This window comes from Centropristis striata, chromosome 13, assembly GCF_030273125.1.
Source record: "Centropristis striata isolate RG_2023a ecotype Rhode Island chromosome 13, C.striata_1.0, whole genome shotgun sequence".
NCBI classification, from domain to species: Eukaryota; Metazoa; Chordata; class Actinopteri; order Perciformes; family Serranidae; genus Centropristis; species Centropristis striata.
Window position 1 is genome coordinate 29,795,382 of NC_081529.1, and position 17,868 is coordinate 29,813,249.

The following is a 17,868-nucleotide window of genomic DNA, read 5'->3' on the forward strand; positions in this document are numbered from 1 at the left end:
TACCGTGTAACAATAGATGGTATATTTTTGGTTAAAATGTCATCATGCAATAAATCTGTAGGAGCTTCAAAAAACATTTTATTATTAAATAGATATTTATTATATATAAAAATATATATATTGTTTCTTTTTTAAGTAATTTAGGTTTTTTTCTGTCATTTTGTGTCTTTTTTTTAGTAATTTTGTGTCTTTTTTAAGTAATTTCGTTATTTTCTGTCATTTTGTGTCTTATTTTAGTAATTTTGTGTCTTTTTTTTTGTCATTTTGATACTGTCTCCAGCGGCCCCCAGGTAATTTGAGTTTGAGACCCCTGCTTTAGACCCATGTTGTGCATCAAAGGGTTAAGGGCTATTAGCAGCTACCGTGTAACAATAGATGGTATATTTTTGGTTAAAATGTCATCATGCAATAAATCTGTAGGAGCTTCAAAAAACATTTTATTATTAAATAGATATTTATTATATATAAAAATATATATATTGTTTCTTTTTTAAGTAATTTAGTTTTTTTTCTGTCATTTTGTGTCTTTTTTTTTAGTAATTTTGTGTCTTTTTTAAGTAATTTAGTTTTTTTCTGTCATTTTGTGTCTTATTTTAGTAATTTTGTGTCTTTTTTTTTGTCATTTTGATACTGTCTCCAGCGGCCCCCAGGTAATTTGAGTTTGAGACCCCTGCTTTAGACCCATGTTGTGCATCAAAGGGTTAAGGGCTATTAGCAGCTACCGTGTAACAATAGATGGTATATTTTTGGTTAAAATGTTTTTTTCTTGAGAGGAAAGAAGATCCTTCATGAATGAAGGCACGTGACCAAACACGATGACGTCTGGCTTCGATACAAGAGAAAGGAATCAACAAGGAGAGCACGAGCTGGCGTCTGGAAGCGCTGCCGCTTCTGTCACTGAAACCCAAATTTAACTGAGTCTCTTAATGTAAGAAGAGGACCTTGACGGCGACAATCTCAGAGAGCGTCATTTTCGAGTCAGGTTGGTGCTTTAAACCAAACAGAGTCGGTGTTGTTATGCTGAGTGTGCATGCCTTCGCCTCGCCGCTGACAAGCTGGCCGCGGCTAGCTTCATGGCTTAGCATATCGAGCTTCTTACATTTATCCTCGTCAAGGTAGCTCTATTTGTACCAGAATTGGTTTTCAAAATAAGAGTGTGCGCTTTACTTCAAGCCGTCACCCTGTCAAAAATAATCGAAAAACTATTTTTTTCAAGTTTTGCAGGAAACACAAAAAACTTGTACAAAAAGTGTAACATATGACATTTATTGATCATTTCACTCAAAAAGGATGTAACAAAGGGTGGCTATTGGCATAGTAATAACAGTATGTCAATTATGTAAATTCAGAGAAATAAATGACTTAGGCATTTTTTGAACATGCCTTTGTGACTTAAGCAAGATATGGTGATATAACACTTTATTTTGAAGGTGTCTACATAAGAGTCACACAAGCCTGTCAGAAACATGACATGACATGTATCATGAGCACTAATGTTACTTCAAAGTGTCATTAATGTTCATGACACATCCCATGTCATGTTTATGACACGCTCGTGTCACTCTTCAAAATAAAGTGTTACCAATATTAGTGTCAACAATAAAACACTGATAAACTAAACTGATAACTAAACAATCTCCCTCTAGCTCTTCTTTGCTGGGTTCTTATCTGATGCCTATGAATGTGGCAAATTGTCAAAGAAGTGATGGTCTTAAAGGGGTAAATCACATGATCTGATCAACTGAGGATGTAGGTGATTTTACCATAGGTGGCCGGCGTCATGAGGAGATGATTTAGGCAAAAAAAAAACCAATTTTGACAAAAAAATTACTTAGGCGATTATTTTAACAGTGTGACGAAGTGGTAAGCACACATGCTCAAAGTATTGGGTTTATTTTGAAAGCCGCCGCCGGAAACGCTTGTGTAGCCGCTGGGAACTGACAACGGTCGGGCTCCTACTATGCTGAGATGGCAGCTTAGCTTTTGTACACACTCATGAGCCGCGAATAAAACATGTCATTCAGATTTTGGGTTTGATGGCGCGCAACGGCCAGCCGTGTCGCGCGTAAACGGTGATTTCCCCCGGTGGAGGGATCGCTTGTGTTGCTACAGTTATAGTAGGAAGACTTGAGCACGGGGATTTCCTCGCCTGCTTGTTTTGTAGGCGGGGAGTTGTTTGCCACTTTCACAAGCAGGCGTTGAGAGGCTGGAGACAGTGTCGTGGAATGTCAAAACTGTGTAACTAGGTTGTTTTTGTGACTAGAAGCAGTTTGCCAAGGCTTTCGCGCTGTCCGCTGTATCCCAGCGCTCCTTGGTGCTTTGTCAACTCATGCGCTTCTTGCTGTTCAAACCTGCTGCTTCATCACCTCGTTGTGAAAAGGAGCAAGAGCGAGCCGAGGCAGCGGTTTAGCGAGATCAGGTTGGTGTTCAAGATTCCCCTCATTGACATTTCTCTGATTGTCAAATCTAAGCAATGTGTTGTGCTTTTGTGCAGCTTTTTTAAATGCATGCATGTGTTTCATCTTTTAGAAATGCTTCCATACCATCGTTTCGGATTCAATTGGTTCACCTGAAGTGACAATTCATTTAACCACTGGTTAAACTGTAACAATGGCAGTGCCAAACCCGCCGTCCTTGGCTTTAAAACCACAGCCAGGCAGTTAACCACAGTATTGTTTTATTATCCAAGCCAACAAACAAGCAGCGGTATTTTTTTTTATCGTGCTGAATCATCACAATGATGTATTAAGACGTTCTCAGAAACCACCCCGAAATATGGCACCACCGGACAAAGGTCTGCTCGGTGGATAAGGGTCGATGTTTATCACCAAGCCTCCGTTATTAAGGAGATGGATCGAAATGCTACTAATCTGTCGTGCAAGTCAGTCATCAAGCCATGAGCATCAAGTGATGACCATCATGCATTTATCAATAGCCTCATCTACATTCAGCTGAGAATGTGCATTTTATTGCAGTGCTGTCATGATGTACATCAACAAACCAGGGTGTGAGTACATTTAGACTAAGTGCTGAGATGTCAACTGCGATGTCAAATCCATTTAAAAAATGCATGATAAGCAATATATTATGCCTGTGTTGTTAGAATGGAGTCCTGCAACGAGTGGCTGTTTAAATTGGGTCATGTGTAATTATGGGATGTATAGGAAGTTGAAAACAACACATAATGTTGGTTAAAAAAAATGCCGGTGTAGAAAAATAAGTATTTTTGGCATGTTGGCATGCTGTGAATGCCTTTTATTTTTGTTACTGAAAAGTATGCTAAATACTATAGGGCACAAGCTTGCTTTTGATATTACTAAATGCTGTATAACACCTCAATTCTTTTATTTTGGGTTGGCAGATGCTCGTTTCCCTTTGTGTGACATGATGAAATTTGCTGCCTATTAGAGTGCACGCTTATGGAGGACAGGTAATGAATTATCCATGGAGAATCTCTGTGCAATTTGAAAAGTCACCTTGGAAACTGTTGAGCATATATAGGCAGTGCTAAACAGATAGAAGTTGCCCATTCTTGCTCAGATATCCAACTTATTTCATCATCTCTGTTCATGCGAGCAGGGCATTGAAGTGTGTTTAGCAGACAGGCCAGCCCTACATCAGAGGCTCGGCTTTGCAATAAAGCGTAATGCCCATCTCTGCCTTTCTCTGCAGGTAACAAGAACAGATGAGGGCCCATATAAGAGCCCGATGGGGCTGGCAATAGTGTGTGGATGGAGACAGGGAGTGGTGGAGATCAGCTCCGAGATTTATCGCGTCTTACATTGAGGTAGCGGAGATAAAATAAGGCTGGATACCATAGAGGTGAACCGAGTGCACAACTCATACCCAGTGGCGTTGCTCAGACTGGGCAGGCGAAGGAGGGTGGAAGAGGATATTTGAGGTTGATGAAACGCGAGGCAAGACTTTACACAGAATAGAGTACAGTCTGGCCACCAACACCTCTGTATGGCCAACACAGATGTGCCTTGGGAGTAGTTACGCCTATTCAGGACAATTAATAGCCTCCAGAAAGGAACACAAATGTAGGATTTGTCCACAAAAGTGCTGCTTAAGCTGCACGGGGAAATGGGAATGCCTGGAAGGAAGGGAGAAAAAGATCAATATAGTTTTTTTCCCCCTTTTTTGCAGTAGGGAGGGAATGTTGGTGATGAAACCTCTTGCAAGTGTAGTGCGGATTATGATTGCTTAGCATTGCGATATGCCCGCTCCACTTCTCAAAGTAATACTTTCATCCAGACAGAGTAGCAAGTGTGTTTGATGAATTTCTGTTTGGAACTGGAGTTAGACTTGGCATGTTCATTACTGCTCTCTGTGTGTTCATAATTTAGATTAACCAATATCGGACAGAACATGGAGCGCATAAGCGTAGAGCCGTGCACTGGCTGCTTGTTTTTCATGTAACCTACTTTTATCTTGGCTGATTAATGTTTGAGACATACCAGGGGTGGACTGACAGTAAAAACAAGTGATTTAACCATACTCATATTTGTGTAAGAGATTAAGTCAAAGTGAAACCAGTGAATGAGGCAAGGAAGAAAACGTCAGTTTCCGTGCATTTCTGAGAGCTTTGGGAGACTAAGTTCTGACATGTTCTCAGCTGGATATGTATAAAATTTTCTAAGGAGGTTAAAGATAGCGAGACCCTGTTCTAAGATAAGCAGTGTATAACCCACATTGGAAAGGGAGCTCAGGCAGATCATTAAACTACCATTAGTGCTGTCTGTATTGGTTCTTGATAAAAATGAACAGGTTTTTGTAATTGATGGGTTTCTCAAAAAAATGGCTGCTATATTTGTACTCTACCTGATTAAATTATGTTATACCTGCAACAGAATCCAGCATTCATATTTATACCACTAGATTAATTGACAATATTCTTAATGTATAAATGTGAGGTATTTATTTATACAAAAAAAAGCAAATAAGTTAAATCTGACTTTAAATTATTGGTACTAAACGCACGATTATTAATGCAGACTGCATTCTGGAGTGACGCAATTGTAATTTTTTTAATTTATTTTTTTTGGACGACCACGTTGAGTATAAGGCTCCATCAAATATCCTGTAGGCAGACATCATCAATCACTTGCCATAATTTGAACTGAGCGGTGGCAATGTTATTAATAGAAATTAGCATCTTTGTTACTTCCAGGTAATAACTCTGGCTAACTGACTGCATTAGAATCAAAGCACTCCACGGGAGAAATAAGATGATGAATTGGTTTTTCTTTTCTTTTTTATTCAGTGATGCTGCTGAGCTCTTGTTTGTTTGATGGGCTTATCACAGAGTTGTTTTAATTGAAGAGAATCCACCTCAAATCATAGCTTTGCACTATTATCAGTCAGAGGCGTTGAATTATTTTAGTATTACTTTAAATAGCATTAGAATGTGTTGAACTGCTCAAGTTTAGCCTTTTGTGCTGCAAAGGATGCATTGTTGCTGTTAGGTCAATGCAATATGCATTTAATATGTATGCAACCAGTGTAGTAAAGCTCCTGGATATTTTGCCTGTGTGTGGGTTGCCTGCAACCCTTACTTCCTCTGCCAGTGCAAGGCCGAAGTATCAAGAGCTATTCTCTTCCTGTTTAATCAAGTCCTCCAGGCAGATACTGTGGAAGGCCAATGAAGTCTCTTCTCCTGTCATACAGCTTGTACTAACAGAGCAGCTCCGAGAGTAAACAGCAGCTACTGAGCTTGGAAATAGATTCTGTATGTATTGAAAGATTGGGTAATGCAAACCAGTCTAACTTGAGTCCCTTTAAATAAGCTTCACATTATCAGCGAGTTCAGAAAAGACAAAATCCCTTGAGGGTGGTGATTCATGTTTTCACTTTAAACCACATGAACTGGATGCAAATTCCAGACATAAATATACCACATGCTCTTCTGCATGGTATAACATGCTAGCTTCCATATGGGACTTTTTCCGTGCCAGCGTTTCTCATAGTACAACATGTTATGGTGTGTACTTTCACATTATTACAAATAATCAGTATTCATTCATGTATAATGCATTTTTTTTCTTTCTGTATATAGGTGGAATATTGTGCACCAGGAAATAACATAAAGTTATATAGAATATCTACACATATTTAACTTTATCTGATTTCATCATTTATTGTTTTTCTGAATCTTTCAACCACAAATACTTAATACATATGAAAGAGAGCAATAGTGACAAATAAATTGGAAATTTTCCAAAATTCGGAGAAGAATAAAGAACAAATTTCCACACATTTGTGTTGATAATTATTAGCCATTTCAACCATTTGCCTTAATTCTGAAAGGCTGATCTAGTCAAAGTTTCGGAGTATTGAACTACTTAGCATTTTGGTGCTTTAAATAGAAATACCACCATTATGTTTATTATCTCTTTACATCGGCATCTCTGAATGAAGGCGTGAAAATAACTATTAAAAAGCAAACAAGAAGAGCACTTGGAAAGCACAGAACCTCTGCCAAGGCTGTTGCCTGTCTTGGCACTGTTAAAAAAAGGTGAAAAATAATAAGTGTGTCTGCTGGAGCTACAACAGTTAGTTAACCAATTGATTTGTTGATTGGCAGAAAAAATGTTTGCCAACTATTTTAATAATCTACTAATTATTAAAGTCTTTTTTTTATACAAAAATGTCAGAAAATGCTTTTATTTAGCCTAAACATTTTTCATAATTTTACGATGTATCCACTTATTAAGGAAAATTATCAGCATATTAATTGATAATGAAAATAATCATTAGTTGCAGCACTAGTATCCACCCTACAGATCTGCTCCAAAATTGAATTGCTTGTTCCTTTACCCATGGTAGACCCTTCCACAAATATCATGACAATCAGGCCAGTAGTTTACCGTAATTCTGCTAACAAACAAACAAACCACAGCGGAAACCTAACCTCCTTGACAGACACAATAAAGGTCCATGTTGAAGATCAATATTTTTTCTAAGACTGAATATTTTCCCTGCTCATTATTAAAATGTATAACATTGTAAAGAATATATATATAAATACATGTAGCCTACCATGGCTACTGGCCCAGGTTTAAGTTCTAATACTAAGCCTAATCATAAGCAGCCATGCAATAAGTTTTATTATGTAGCAGTAGGAAATTCAGTCTATCATTTTTCAAATCTTCATATGCAGCATATGGGAAATGAGCACTTCTTCCCACTGTATCCTTTCATTTCAGAACACACTTTGTTCTTTGCTGATTTTTTGATTATAGGGTGATTTGATTAAATATCATATTTCACATCTGTCCATTCATCTAGCATGACTTCATTTGCAGGTGAGAAACGTATCAAGACAACGTACAGACTGTTGCTGCCAACTGTTTAACCCACCAATTATAGTCATACTGCATTTATTCTAAGGCACAGCATTTCCAAAATGCAGGCATAAGATTTTGGTTAACGATTAAACGATTATTTTAGCATTGCCCTGAACCTCCACTGGTCAAAAGTATTGGCTTAGTATTTCCCCTCTACTACAAGCGTATCACATTTCCCTCTGAAAGCTGCTGAATGATTTCCCCTCTCCCTCTTTTTGTCACTCTTATTTCACGCTCTGAATACTTAGTAGTTAATAGCTTCCCTCCCCTCTTCCCATCGTACCTTTCTCTCACACAGACACCCTCGCACGCTGTGTTTTCGCCACACACAAGTTTACACCAGTCTTCCAGTAACTCTTCCAGAGCTATCAGAGGAGTCTGATTTTTAATTTGCGGTTAAATGGCGCCCAACACATGCAGCTTGCTTGATAATTGACTTCACTCAGCTGAAGGGAGGAATGATTAGATCTGAATATCTAGACGATCTTTTCGACTCCGAATTAGAAGGGAGGGAGTAAAAGTAGTGCTCTGATCAGGCATGAAGTGTTGAGAATAGCTATTTATGGCATACGGGGTGAAAGTGTTGGCTGTGTGCAATAAGCATCTCAACCTTGTGGGAGCAAGTGGACAGGAGGACAAATAAGCACAAATTAATGAGCCAGAGCATGATGAGGAAGTGCTGACATTTTATTTTATTTTTCACACACTTATCTCATCAAATGCTTTTCGGTATCTTTGTGGTTATCGTTCTATTTCCTGTGGAAAGTCCAAGATAATGGAGCGAGAGGCTACAAGTCTCATACATTATTGATCAGGGAAACTGAATAGGTGATCATACTGATTTCACATCCAGCTCTCTTCTTTTGTCCTGTGTTAATCGTCTAAGATGTGCAGGTTTAGCAAAGACAATGAGTTGAAAACGGTGCTAAATCAGTCTATCGGCTAAGGCCTCATTTACATTTGGGCCATAGCTCTTATGTGTCTTCTCGTGTCTGTACAAACCTTTTACAAGTCTGGACTGGTCCTAGCAGAGGAAAGAGATTTAAATGAGGTATATGAGCAAAATGAGCCACATTGTGCGTCTGCTCTTTTGGAGTGTAATGCATTGTTTGGTGTGAGATGATATTCAGCTGTTAGTTTCACAGAACTGAGTTTCCATTGTTGGATGCTGCCTGTGCTTTCCTGAAAACACTCTTTCATCAGCATGCACCTCCACTGTCTAGTTTTATTCACTTCATTAGCAAGCTGCCAGTGCCAAGTGCTCAAACGCTTCTTTTCAAGAATTGATCATGACAAGTTAAATGTATAAGTGCTTGCCGTGTAGTTTTGGTAATCTGTCTGTGTGCGAATACATGTGCATGCGATTGGTTATGTGATATGCAATCCACGGTCATGTCTCAGTGAAGCCTGCGCCCCGTTAGTCCTCCCCAGCCATGTTTAGTATTCAGGGAGCAGGCGCTGTCGTAATCTGGATTCTGAGGCAGGTTGCTGGGGTTTTTGTTTGCTCTTATGGCCCTGATAATCTTGTTACACCGCTGTCAAGTGGAGCTGGCTCTCCCTGCAGCCCTGAACCACCATGCATGCCACCTTCAGTACCAGAAATCCACCCCCCTCCCCCCCTCACCGCCCCCAGCAGCCTACCGCCATTTTGAGACAGCCGTTGATGGAAGAGCCTTGGATGTATCCTTGAAGAATCACCTCCTGAGCATCTTTATTCAGCCTCCCACCCCCGCCCCCTGTCTCCCACCCCCACCTTAGGCGGTGAACGACAGTGATAAATATTCATCAGGGGACGCTGTGCGTGGATGCTGTAGCCTCGGTTCCCCCTCAACAAAGGGTCCCCTAGCTAATGGTGTCCATCCTTGGCAGCCCCCCTGGAGAGATCCTGTGGAGGGGATGAGATCATTAAAGCATGACACGGGCTCAAGGCCGGACCTATCATGTCACATCAGCATTTATCCCACCAGAGTCCCCCCCTCCTCTTGAGTCTCAACCTAAGCTGACCCTACCTTCGCAAGCTGCCCTCTATAGATTTAGATGAACACAGACAGCTTTTGAAGGTTGGCTGGGTTGCTCTCGTCGTGTTAGTTCAACTTCACAACTTCCTAATTGGCACCTTGGTTTTGGTCCTTGCTGAGATCAGTATTTTTTTTTTTCTCAACCTGTTCTTCTCAAGCTCCTCTAAATGTGTTGAGCGTGCATTTTTCACAAGGCTGTTTGCTCTCTCTCTCTCTCTCTCTCCCTCTCTTTTTCTCACCCTCTTTTTCCCTGTCTCTCTTTCTCTGTCCGTCTCCCTCTCCATCCCCTCCTTCCCTTTCTCTGGGTGACCACACTCAGCGATTTCTATTTCCTGTGGGTGTGATGTCTCTTCTCCACAAGCAATCAGCTCTGATTTGTCAGCGTTCTTCCAGGCGATTCATAAAAATTCAGCAAGCACCTACAAAAGACGTCTGTGTCCCTGCGCTTGCTCCCTACCTCTGCTGCCCCTGTGCTCCAAGCTGCGGCTTTCGTCTCCTGCTCCTTTTTTTCCAGACGTACACAAAAGACCTGAAATCATTAATAGGAGGTTATACGTGTGTGCAAGGAAGACATTGGTCTAGTGTCCTCGATTGCGACTGTTAAGAGGGTCAAATGCAAGGGCATTCAGTTGCAGTCAAATTAGTCTGATATTTCCCGGTCTCGTCATTTCATATTTTTTAGAGATGCATAGGTGTTTTTCCTTTCTGTTTATCTGTGTGTGTTTGTGTGAGCATGCCTCTTTGTCTCTGTGAGGTATGACATGCCTGGTAGTGGAAGGGAGCAGCTGTGCATTGGACCTTGTCTGTGTTGTGCTGCCATGCCCTGTCATTGGTAGCCGTCTGTTGGCAGCAGCCTGTGCTGGAGGGTTGCAGCCTGGGCTCAATCATTTCACAGTGTCATATGGTGAGCTTTCAGCCATGCCAAGCCATGCCTACTATGTTACCCTACACAGCTGTGTGATAGAATACGCCTCTTCAACCTGGACAATGTGCCATCTCTCTGCATTTTCAAGATTCCGACTGGTTTTTTTTTTTCTGACAATGTTGGGTCTAGGCGGCTGAGGGGAAAATGATAGGCTTATATGAAATTTGGAAGAAGCAGCCTTTTATTTCTACTCTCATCCCAGTAGCTATTAGTGAAGTACTTTCCTGTCTATTTGTCCATTATCTGTGCATCATCAGGCAGACCATTATCCCATTATGTTTTGCATCTGTGGTCCAAATGCTTACTGGAAATGAGTCACCACAAAGACCGGTGAAAGGTAGGTGTTACTATCAGTCAGCTATTCATAGCCAGCCCAACAGGGATGAAAGTATCACATTTAAAAAGTCCTCCACAGAACGTGAAAGGCTTTTTTTTTATTTTTATATTGGCATCTGAAGCACTGGGAAACATTGCTGTTTTATGAGGAGCCAGAGGACTTTTTGAAGTGAAAGCATCAAGAATGCGAGTCACAATCTGACCTCATGTTATGTCCCCAGCCTGTGTGATAGTGTCATATTCAGGTCATTTTTAACAAGCGTCTGTCTCTGCCTGTTTGGCTCAGGTGACCAGTCCACCTGTAGCACCCTTTTGTTGCCATGGAAATATCCTGGCCATCTTAGTCCACTTCAGAGCTACGACTCATCTCTTTCCTTTTTTCCCCTGCCCTCCCCTCACTGAGCTACTCTGCACACATCATACATATACATGATGACTCTCTCAGTGGGCGTGTAGGTTATAAACACATGCATACACTGACAGTAGTTCTTTTTAGGATTCTTTTTTTGGGGGATTTCTTTTGTTTCCTTGTTTTGATGCGAAAAAGTTGTAAGAGCCCACATGCATTTGTTTATGTGCTCAGTACAAACACACACTGCTGGGCTGTGTAAATCAGCTTACAGAGGCAATGTGCTGGCTGGGCTGACTGTGGTGGGTGCCTGTGTCGCTGACACAGCATTTACTGTGTGTAGTGTAAAGCACCCAGGGCCACAACTGTGTGTGTGTTTATGCGTGTGCGTACTTATCCTGTGGCAGAGCTCACACGGTGGAAGGCACCCAGCCTTCTAACTGTCTTAACACCAGTAGGTTAGATTTCTCTTTTGCACAGCTTCTCTTGGTGTTCCCTCAGTACTGACATGACAGAATAAACTGCAGTGCAGCCCTGTTGTTCTGGATCGTAGCTGAGGCTCTGCAGTAGTTAGAGTATCCCTTTTTTTTATTGATTTAACGGATTATAGTCCCACTCCAGCCAAATCTAGACAGGTGTGACTGGATGGCTCGTATAGTAGATAAAAGCCCACCGTGTCCTTCCATGATATATTTTTGCTGATATTGTGTGTTTGTTTTTTTGCATCTGATAAAATACAACAAGTTGAAGACAAAAACAAACGAAACACAAAATTGCTAACTTAAATGAACATTTATTTAACAGGTATTGTCTGGATCTGCTTGAGTAGATCTGCAGTCTATCTGCAATGCACTTATTTTTAAAAAATCTACTAAATAAATGTCCACAGGTAATCAAGAAATGTTACTTTGTTTAAAAAAAACCTTGTGCATAGAAAAATGAATAATGTTTTAGTGCACTTGACAATAGCATTTATCACCGTGTAGCCTTGTTTCTGAGTATGACATTTTTTATTTATGTGAACTTCCATAAATAAAAATAAAACAGTTATAGTGGCCTTCACTGGTGTTGGCTTTGTTAATACTGTAATAAATAAATAATGGTCCTGAGTGCAGGCATCAGTGACTTCTCTTAAGAAAGTGTTGTGAATTGCTGGCAGCCAACTAAATGTCATCCTCCTTATGACTTGCCACGCAGCTGTTTGAATGCAGTGCAGCATTCAAGTGAGAAACCTCTGATGGAGGGGGAAATGCATACCACCAAGGTATTTGTTCAGAGTGACAGGTGCAGTAATAGTCCAGGTACAACTCGTTAAACGAACTTGGCTTCCCTTCCAAGGAAATCACAAGTCCTTGACCCACTTTGTGCCGTGTGTATTTCAAGGACTTTATCATGCTGCAGCATCTTTGTCAGAAAATACTGTGTTGTCTGGTGTTTTTCACAGAAATCCTTCCTCCACCTCCGCCTCCTTTTTTTTCTGGTTGTATTTTTCTCGATACAGAGTTATTACAACATTTGAAAAGTTGTTTTGTCAAGGTTAAGGATATGCCTGAATTTGAATATACTCCTTGAAATATATGTCAGTGTTTCATTGACACAATCAAATTAAATTATCCCATCCACATATTTGTTTGTTCTCTCCCCGTGTCTTGCACAAGACGTGGGCACCAAAATGAAAATTTTTTTTTTACATTCCAGTCATTCCACCGCATCATCAGGTCAATTACTTGTTTTGGGTTTTTTTTTTTTTGCATTTATAGCAATGAGTTTGGACAACTCTTCAAAAGCTGTAAGGACCCTGTCTATACTAATAGTGACTTTTCTGTCCCACAGAACAACCAGCAGCACTGGTGGACGTGGCACTTGTGGCATGACTACCACAAACAAGGGAAACAAGGCCTTGAAGGTAATTATCATGTATGACACAGAATGCAATATGCCAAATTGTGAGAAGCCAATGTTAAATGCTAATACAAAGACCAACGCTAACTCTTCCTCATCCACAGGTGAAGCGGGAGCCAGGGGAAAATGGCACCAGCCTGACAGACGACGAGCTGGTGACCATGTCGGTGCGGGAGCTGAACCAGCATCTACGGGGCCTGACGAAGGAGGAAATCCTTCAGCTGAAGCAGCGGCGACGTACCCTGAAGAACCGGGGCTACGCTGCCAGCTGCCGGGTGAAGCGTGTCACCCAGAAAGAGGAGCTGGAGAAGCAAAAGGCTCAGCTGCAGCAGGAAGTGGACAAGCTGGCCACAGAGAACGCCAGCATGAAGGTGGAGCTGGACGCTCTGCGTTCAAAGTATGAGGCCCTCCAGAGCTTTGCTAGGACTGTGGCCCGCAACCCTGTCACCTCAGCCAGGGGCCCTATGGCCTCTGTCATAGGGCCCCTCATCCCTGGTAAAGTAGCTGCCACCAGCGTCATCACCATCGTCAAATCCAAAACGGAGGCTAGGTCGTAGTAGCAGAAAGGGCGGGAGGAAGATTTTCAAGACTTAACTAGTCAGTGCATTCTAACATGCTGCAGAAAAACCTGTGTAAGTTCTCAATTTTAACCCTTACACTAACACTAACAATACTCCTCCCAAACTCACCCTGAAAGTATGACTCAGCAGTCTGTGCCTGTCAGCAGACATGTTGTGCTTTAGGGTGACACAGTCGAAACTTCCGATTTAGGGCATCACAGTTGGTGAAGAATGGAGACCTATTTGCAATACTGAAACATTTCATTTCAAAAGTATATTGTTACAAATACCCAAGAAGGCAATATTGGGTGAAAAAGTACAAAGTGGAAACAAATTCAGACTGTTAAGTTAGCTTGTTAATTTGTGGTACGATACTGTGTGTGACGTTTCTTCAATACTGAGCTCTAAGATTTATTTCCGTCCTAAGAATTGGCATTCGTAGAGTCTCAACCTGTAAAGTAATACATTTAGACATTAGTCCTCGCCGCTGAACCCATTTGCTTGTTATTATGCACTGACTCAAATTTGGATACATAAACTCGTGGTGTGTATGCTACAGATGTCTTCATAAGAGCCTGACTAACCCAAAACTAGTAAATGAGTCAAATTTGTCATTTTGTTGGTTGTCTGTCAAGAAAATAAGCATGAAATAATGCTCCCAAATCTAGCATTCATTTCTGTTTATCTGTGACAGGCTTTAACGAACTTGTCATTATCAATATGACTGGTAGATGCAATAATATATGTATGCACTGAAAATACAAAGAGGTCTTGCATATTTATGGTTAAGTGGAAACGTTAAAAATGATCAGCAGTTCTTAATGATATTGTTCCAGAGCTGAGTGCCATTCCGATATGACAAGATTCTTCTACAATATCTGAAAACCTGAATGTTATAACAGTAATATCCTCATGTTTTGTGGGGACGGTGAAATCCACAAACATTTTGAAACATAATTTTTGCTCATAGAGAAAATATGTTCAAGTTGTTTTGTTTAAAAGATATATATTGCATTTTTTGTAATTACTTGTTGACAGGGCCGCCAGATATTTCCAAAAGAAAAATCTTTACACAAGCTTTACTGTTTGAATTGTTAAGGTGTAGAAAACTTTGTCTAATGTTGAGTTCTTGGTTTTTATTACTAGGTAGATTACCTTCCATTGTTTATAGAAATACAGATAAAGAAAACGTAAAAAAAAAAAATCCTGTGACATCTTTTTTGCAATTGTACCGAAAGTGGCTTACTATTGAAGTCTGATAGCTTTTTTCTAGTGACTAGGCGCGTACTGTGGGGTAGCGCGTGATGTGATGTGTAAGTGACAAGTTGGCAGTGTCGTTCACTGTATAGATGTCAATGCTGTGCTATTTAAAACAAATCTGTAGAGCTAAACTAGGTGGTGTAAACAAGGTCAATTGTCTTTGTGCGTATTGGCATCTGTGATATCCTCCGCTTCCTTGGTGTTAGTTACAAATCATATTGTCATTAAGAGTTTACCCCATTGAGCCATGTAAGACAGAATTGGGTGAAATGGCATTCGTGACTTTTACCTGAAGCTTAAAGTGATACTGTCATTGTAGAATCTGAATAACGGTTGCACCTGGTGCTGGATGCCCTCAAAATACATCCTCTGTAACCTGAAAGTAAACGATTTCATTGTTGGGAAGGTTTCATTATCGTCTCCATTCCAGCCAAGCAATTGGTTTTAATAGCATCGTACGAACAGAAATTTAAGTGTAAGTTTGGATTTTTTGGAAGTGGGGTTGTATGAGGTGCTTATTCATAGTCAGTGTGTTGACTACAGCAGATGGAGGTTGACATGCCCCCAGTTTGAAGAAGCAGGAAGGAGTTACCGGCTCTAAAGCTAAGAAATGTTCTGCTTTGGACAGGGGCAGCAGCTAAACATTTTAACTGCCATCTACTGTAGGTAATAAACTGACTCATTCAACCTCACTTAAACCTTTAAATTTATCTTTTGTCAAATTAAATTATATGTGAGGCTAAAAGCTTTTTTTTCCCCTCCGAATTTTATTGAGAAACTTTCTCAAAACTAAAGCGATAATAAAATTGGATCAATGAACCTAAAAGTTAACCCGGCAAACGGTGCAGTATCACTTGTAATTCACCCACAGGTCTTCAGATTGTCAGATTAAAAAGCGGTAGGGTTTGGCTGAGGGTTTGTATGCACTAAGCTCCTACTTGTTTTGCTCAGGACAAAACAGGTCACTCTAAAAATGAACAAACCAGTCTCGATGAGAAGCAGAGAGGCAGGGATGGCAGCTCTGTTCATGTTTTTTCTCTTCTTCTTTTTATTTTTTATTTTTATAATAAGCATGTCATAAAGGGCTTCAATCCACACTCAGAAAGAGACACAGCAAGACCACGTAGAATTACAATCAACAACTGCTGCCAGCAGCGCTCCTTCTGTGCCAAGTGTCGCATCACTCTCCTGGTCCTCTCAAAAGGAATTTAACTGTGGAGCAGTTTTACACCTCAAGGTGAACATAGTTGTGTAATGACATTACCAGAATGCACTTCGTTGGGATCTCGCTCTCCTGCTGGTCAGAATGTCTTATAGTGTCGGCAAGGTGTTAATCTGCAGTCACTCTCAAAACTACACCTCAGCAAAACTCCATGCCAGAGACCAGGGTGCTGGTTATACTGTCTGTGTGCAAGTATCCTATCCTCAACATGCTTAGCTATCTACATTGACTGGTTAACTGTGGGAAAATATATATCTGACTCTTGACATAGCCCAGTATTGATGTTGGCGTCCTTATTGCTGTGGCAGTCTTGTGGAGTGAATCTTTTTCGTGTCAAGTGTCTTTTAAGGTGTTCGAGCGGCACCGCCGACCAATCTCTCAATCTCCGCTAGAGATGACGACTCTCTCTTTCTCACACATACAGGTGTATAGTATGTAGCTACAGTAGGTATTAATGACCATTGTGAAAAAGTGACCCTTAATATGCAACTCAGTGGAAAGGTGTGAAAGAGTAGATGTAAGAGTAATCAATATTGTCAAAGTGACTATGGTCTGTTATTTAATAATTCTTGCTGTTTTGTAGGTTTTTTGCAAAAATGTGTTATTCTTTTTTTTTTTTTTTTGCCCTCAGATTTTGAATCCTTAAATGGAAGAGCAATTGGCCCTTGTTTATAGAAACATGGTAAAACTGTAACAGAGTTTTTAAAGGAATCACGGGACAGTTGCACTCAAGCCTTACTCACTAATTACTCTGGTCTTAAATTAACCGAATTACCGGATCCCTAAATTGGAATATCTGACTGAAAGATATTGCTATTCTGTAAATGTCTGTGCACTGAGTGAAATGGACGCTACAATAGATTCTGTCACAAGGGCCACTTGCAATATTTTCTTTTCTTTTGTATGCGTGTGTGTGTGTGCGTGTGTGTGTGTTTTGTACGTTTGAGGTTCCTCTGCTGCTACACCAGTCATTAATGCTCGTTGTTTGCTGTAGCACCATCCACAGCAGTTCTGTTCTCATTATGTGTTGAGTGTGTATTTGGAATTGATCTTAACACTGTAATTTGTTCTGCAGATTTAATTTTTAATTGATTCTGGCTTTTTTTTTTCTTCTGTTTTTACAAGCAACATGTTAGAGAGGATAAATAACAGCACTTGTGTGGCAGTTGAATTTAATAGCTCTCAAGACATTGGCTTTTTTTCATGAAATGATGCTTTGAAAACAGTTGACTGTGCAGGTTTGCTCTTACTCCATGGAGTGGGTCTGTGCTTCAAAGGTATAAAAATCTGACTAAAGCGAGTAATACAAAGTTAATTATCTGTTTTTGTTATTTTTCTGTATGGGTTGTAATAAAATATTGCAGTACTTTGTATGAAAACAGACAATAGTTAATTGTAACTATTTATAAATTAAATTATTGTACTTTTTGCAATCTGTAGATAAGTACTATGTATTCATATATACAGTAACAACTGTGGATTTAAACGTGATTCTCTGAGGTGTCTAAGTTATTGATGTATATATTGTATGTTTGTTGATACAGCTTACTTTATTTTCTATAAGACCAATAAAATGTTTTGAAAAAGGATTTTAAGCACTTTGTCTTTTGAGGCTTTTAAACACTGTTGAAATGGGGTTTTGTCATATTCTGTGGCGTCATTGACCCAGTTTGATACTTGTAAAAATAAACTGGCGGGGAAGGCTCTTTGCCGTCCAGGGTGGGTTTTAGAAGACAGCGATCATTTAGATGGCACGATTTCTTTTTCTGTGATCCAAAAAAAGCCGCTGGGCGACCCACTTTGGCTAACCTCAGTGGACATATTTTTGGCCCGACACGAGTAAAACATTAGAGTCATGAAGGATGTCTAGGTGTGCTTGTCCTAGATTAGGAGGAGTAGTGAGTTAGTCATCTGTGCTCCCTATGGGCCTCCTAAACCCCCTCTGTC

General features: G+C 40.3%; 1 protein-coding gene across 3 annotated transcripts; it reads left to right on the forward strand.

Annotated features, from left to right (window-relative positions):
* Nucleotides 1-856: 856 nt before the first annotated feature.
* Nucleotides 857-17,510, forward strand: LOC131983621 (transcription factor MafG). 3 transcript variants are annotated; one of them, XM_059348379.1, is made up of 3 exons: nucleotides 857-982; nucleotides 12,811-12,883; nucleotides 12,984-17,510. In XM_059348379.1, the coding sequence occupies exons 2-3, from the start codon at nucleotides 12,848-12,850 to the stop codon at nucleotides 13,434-13,436; spliced, it is 489 nt and encodes a 162-aa protein (XP_059204362.1). In that variant the 5' UTR covers nucleotides 857-982; nucleotides 12,811-12,847; the 3' UTR covers nucleotides 13,437-17,510. The 3 variants fall into 3 exon arrangements, with proteins under 3 accessions (XP_059204362.1, XP_059204361.1, XP_059204359.1); XM_059348378.1 differs by lacking the exon at nucleotides 857-982 and adding an exon at nucleotides 1,942-2,419; XM_059348376.1 differs by lacking the exon at nucleotides 857-982 and having other exon boundaries at nucleotides 12,141-12,883.
* Nucleotides 17,511-17,868: the final 358 nt, after the last annotated feature.

Coding starts and splice junctions, on each gene's coding strand:
- LOC131983621 (XM_059348376.1), top strand. CDS start 12,650: ATGAAAATTTTTTTTTTACATTCCAGTCATTCCACCGCATCATCAGGT. Junction 12,884..12,983: donor AGGGAAACAAGGCCTTGAAG/GTAATTATCATG, acceptor CCTCATCCACAG/GTGAAGCGGGAGCCAGGGGA.